This window comes from Lolium perenne, chromosome 4 (assembly GCF_019359855.2).
Source record: "Lolium perenne isolate Kyuss_39 chromosome 4, Kyuss_2.0, whole genome shotgun sequence".
Classification (NCBI taxonomy): Eukaryota; Viridiplantae; Streptophyta; class Magnoliopsida; order Poales; family Poaceae; genus Lolium; species Lolium perenne.
The window spans coordinates 229,393,696-229,396,676 of record NC_067247.2 but is presented as its reverse complement, the minus strand read 5'-3'; the positions used below and the strand labels follow the sequence as shown (position 1 = coordinate 229,396,676).

The 2,981-nt window shown below is 55.0% G+C and overlaps 1 protein-coding gene across 1 annotated transcript; it reads right to left on the bottom strand.

Moving 5' to 3' along the window:
• Nucleotides 1-1,470: 1,470 nt before the first annotated feature.
• On the bottom strand, nucleotides 1,471-2,760 carry LOC127323269 (peroxidase 1). The gene is made up of 2 exons (XM_051351429.2): nucleotides 2,423-2,760; nucleotides 1,471-2,327 (listed from the first exon to the last, which is right to left on the bottom strand). The coding sequence occupies exons 1-2, from the start codon at nucleotides 2,633-2,635 to the stop codon at nucleotides 1,545-1,547; spliced, it is 996 nt and encodes a 331-aa protein (XP_051207389.1). The 5' UTR covers nucleotides 2,636-2,760; the 3' UTR covers nucleotides 1,471-1,544.
• Nucleotides 2,761-2,981: the final 221 nt, after the last annotated feature.

Sequence of the window (2,981 nt, the reverse complement as noted above, 5' to 3'; positions counted from 1 at the left end):
TATGTCCATATCGCTCGAGAGATTGTCAAAGCGCGAGCTGATTTCGCCGAGCTCCAGTTCTGCTTTGAGGGACGACAGACTAATAAAGAAGCTGACAACTTGGCGAGAAGTGTAGTTTACAATAGCCAGGGTAGAAGTGTTTGGTTTTTAAATCCGCCTGAGGGATGTTGTATTCATATGACTATCGATATTTAATAAAGGGCGGTAATTCTCAAAAAATAAGTGTCGAATAGGGAAACCCAAAGGTTTGACCACTCTTGTTTCGATTGGGGAGATGGCTGACAAGAATATTTACTTGCAAATTGCCATGATCATAGGAAAACTATAATTATCATCCGGCTGATGCATCAGCTGGTCATCTTCCTCGCGCCTCATGTGCTCGTGCTGGTCCATCCCATGTACCTCTCTCGTTGCCGGCCGTTGTCGCTGCTCCTATCGCGCCACCATGCACTCCCGTCGGCTCTTTGGCCGCCGCATCCCCACCGGACTAGTAGATCCCGCCTCCGATGCGAGCTCGCTCCCCAGGCCACTGAGTCTTCGCTGCCGCGAGCTCCTACCTCGACCACCGCCGCGAGCTGGCTACCGCCGCGTCCCTGCCGGACCAGTGGTTCCCGCCGCTGCGAACGAGCTCCCCAGCCTTCGCGTTCCTGCCGCCACTGCACGCTCCTGCCTCCGCGAGCATGCCGCTGCCACGCGCACCGGCCTCCCACCGCCGCTGCTACGAGCGAGCTCCCGAGCCATTGCGTCCATGTTGACACTGCACGCTCCCTCCTCCGCAAGCGGCCGCCGCCACGCGCACTGGCCTCCCACCGCTGCCGCAGCAGTTTCACCCACGCGCTACCCCTGCTCCTCCTCTCGCTGGCTTCCGCTCCTTCGCCTGCAGCAGATTCGTTGCCGGCGACTTCAATTCGGACATGGTGGTGTCACCGTGGATATGGTACAAAGAAATTTGCACCAATGTTATTGTGTGATGTTGGATATTTTAGACTAAAATGTTGGATGCATCGCAGATAATTTTTTTGAAAATGTTATGTACGCAGAGAAAAATGTTACTTTCGGGATTTTTTTTGTACCATTTTCCGCGACTAAATAAAAAAATGTTGGAGAACGATGTTACATACTACAATTAAATAATTACACCCGAACATTTTTTGTATCACGACGAACGCGTGAAATTCGTTCGATTGACTCGATCGGACGGTTCGGAACGCGGCTGATGAGATGATGCCTAGCATTCGCCATGATCATATTGGACGCGTGCACCGTCGTGCAGTTACGAAGAAGCATTAAATCGTGCGTTTCGCTTTCGCCGCTAAATAGGCAGTCCATTGTAAAGGGTGTCTGTAGCCCTGTCTAGATTTTACGTGGCATCGTCTTATAGACAGCACTTGTCTAAACGATTGTACATGCCCTAAACAGGACCCCCGGAATTGTAGTACTAGTATGTACCGGACGCGACATGCATGCAGATAAACCGGAAGAAACGCCCGCGTCTATTCAGAATCTGGCCATCTTCTTCACACAGCATACTGAGAGCTCAGGTGTTAATAGTAACTTTTGTTGACGACGTAGCACTTTTTCCTGATCTCTCCCTCCACTCCGGTGAGCACGCTGACGTTTCCCATCTTGGCCATGGACTCGGCGAAATCCCTGAAGAAGGCGTCATCGAACATTCCGGTGGCGACGCGCTGGACGTAGTCCCTGGTGGTGTCGTCGGTGAGCAGCGCGGCGTCGGAGCGGAAGAGGCCCCTGCGCTTGGCGACTTGGCGGTAGTAGCTGGTGTCGAAGGTCCTGTAGCTTCCGGGGTCCATCTCCGACAGCATGCTCCTGTCGTCCACGCTCTTGCACTTCATCCTCAGCTTCTCGGCGTACTCGCTGTCCAGCGACGGGTCGACGACGCCGCCGTTGCCGGCGGAGGCGTAGAGCCGGTCGGCGTACGACGGGCAGTGCGCCGTGCCGAGGGTGTGCGCGCCGGAGAGGACGACGAGGTCCTTGACGTCCAGCCCCTTGGAGGCGAAGATCTTGGAGAGCAGAGGGACGTCGCCGAAGGACGGAGGCAGCTCGTCGCTCGCCTCCGTGGCGCTGGACACCACGCCGTCTCTCCGTCCCAGCGCCACCTGCCAGGTGGGTCCCTTGGCCAGCACGACGGCGTCGCGAGCCATGAGGGCGAGGACGTCGGCGCAGGAGACGGTGCCTGGGCAGGCGGCCTCAAGCTTGGCCTTGACCCGCTCCACGGAGCCGAAGCCTCGCAGGCTCTTGTTAGGTTTGGCGTCCCTCTCTGCCGGATTGCCCGCCGTAGAGTCGAGGAGGACGGAGGCATCGCAACCCTGCAAAAATGCATTGATCAAATGGTAATTTATCACCACAGCTTCTTGTCAAGCATGCACGGAATGGTTCAACTTATCAGAACCGGCCTGTTTACCCTGACGAAGCAGTCGTGGAAGTGAAGCCTGAGCAGCGGGCCGGCGAGGCTGGGCGCGGCGGAGATGATCCTCACCATCTCCTCGCGGACGATCTCCTCCACCTTGGGGCATGACCGGCTGTAAAACGCAGTGTCCAGCTGAGCCAACGCCGAGACCAACAGCACCAGCACGATGGCCACAGGAAGCAGCACACACGATGTATTCCTTTTCATCTTCTTCAGCTAGCGTACAATTGATCAACGCCTCTAATCCCCTTGTGTTGCTCTAACCTCTAAGTCAGGAAGAAAAGGGCACCGGTAGCGCTGATTGTAAGTGAGCATTGTAGTTAACAGTATTTATAGAGGTGCTCACATGATTGCATTCTACTAGTACTAGCTAGGTAGTCGTGTGCATACGGGAATTATGGCCGTCAGCCATGTTCTAACATCCATATCCAGCTCAGGATATGGATCACCTTCCAGCTGAATGAATGGATTCCTACGTTATGCATTGACGCGCGGCCTTAATCGAACAAGTCAATACAAGCAACAGATAGACGGCGCCGATCGAGGCAAGCAA

Excerpts from the sequence above, each read along its gene's own strand:
- LOC127323269 (XM_051351429.2), bottom strand. The coding sequence starts at position 2,635 with ATGAAAAGGAATACATCGTGTGTGCTGCTTCCTGTGGCCATCGTGCTG. Across the intron at positions 2,328-2,422 it reads TCCACGACTGCTTCGTCAGG|GGTTGCGATGCCTCCGTCCT; the intron begins GTAAACAGGCCG and ends GCATTTTTGCAG.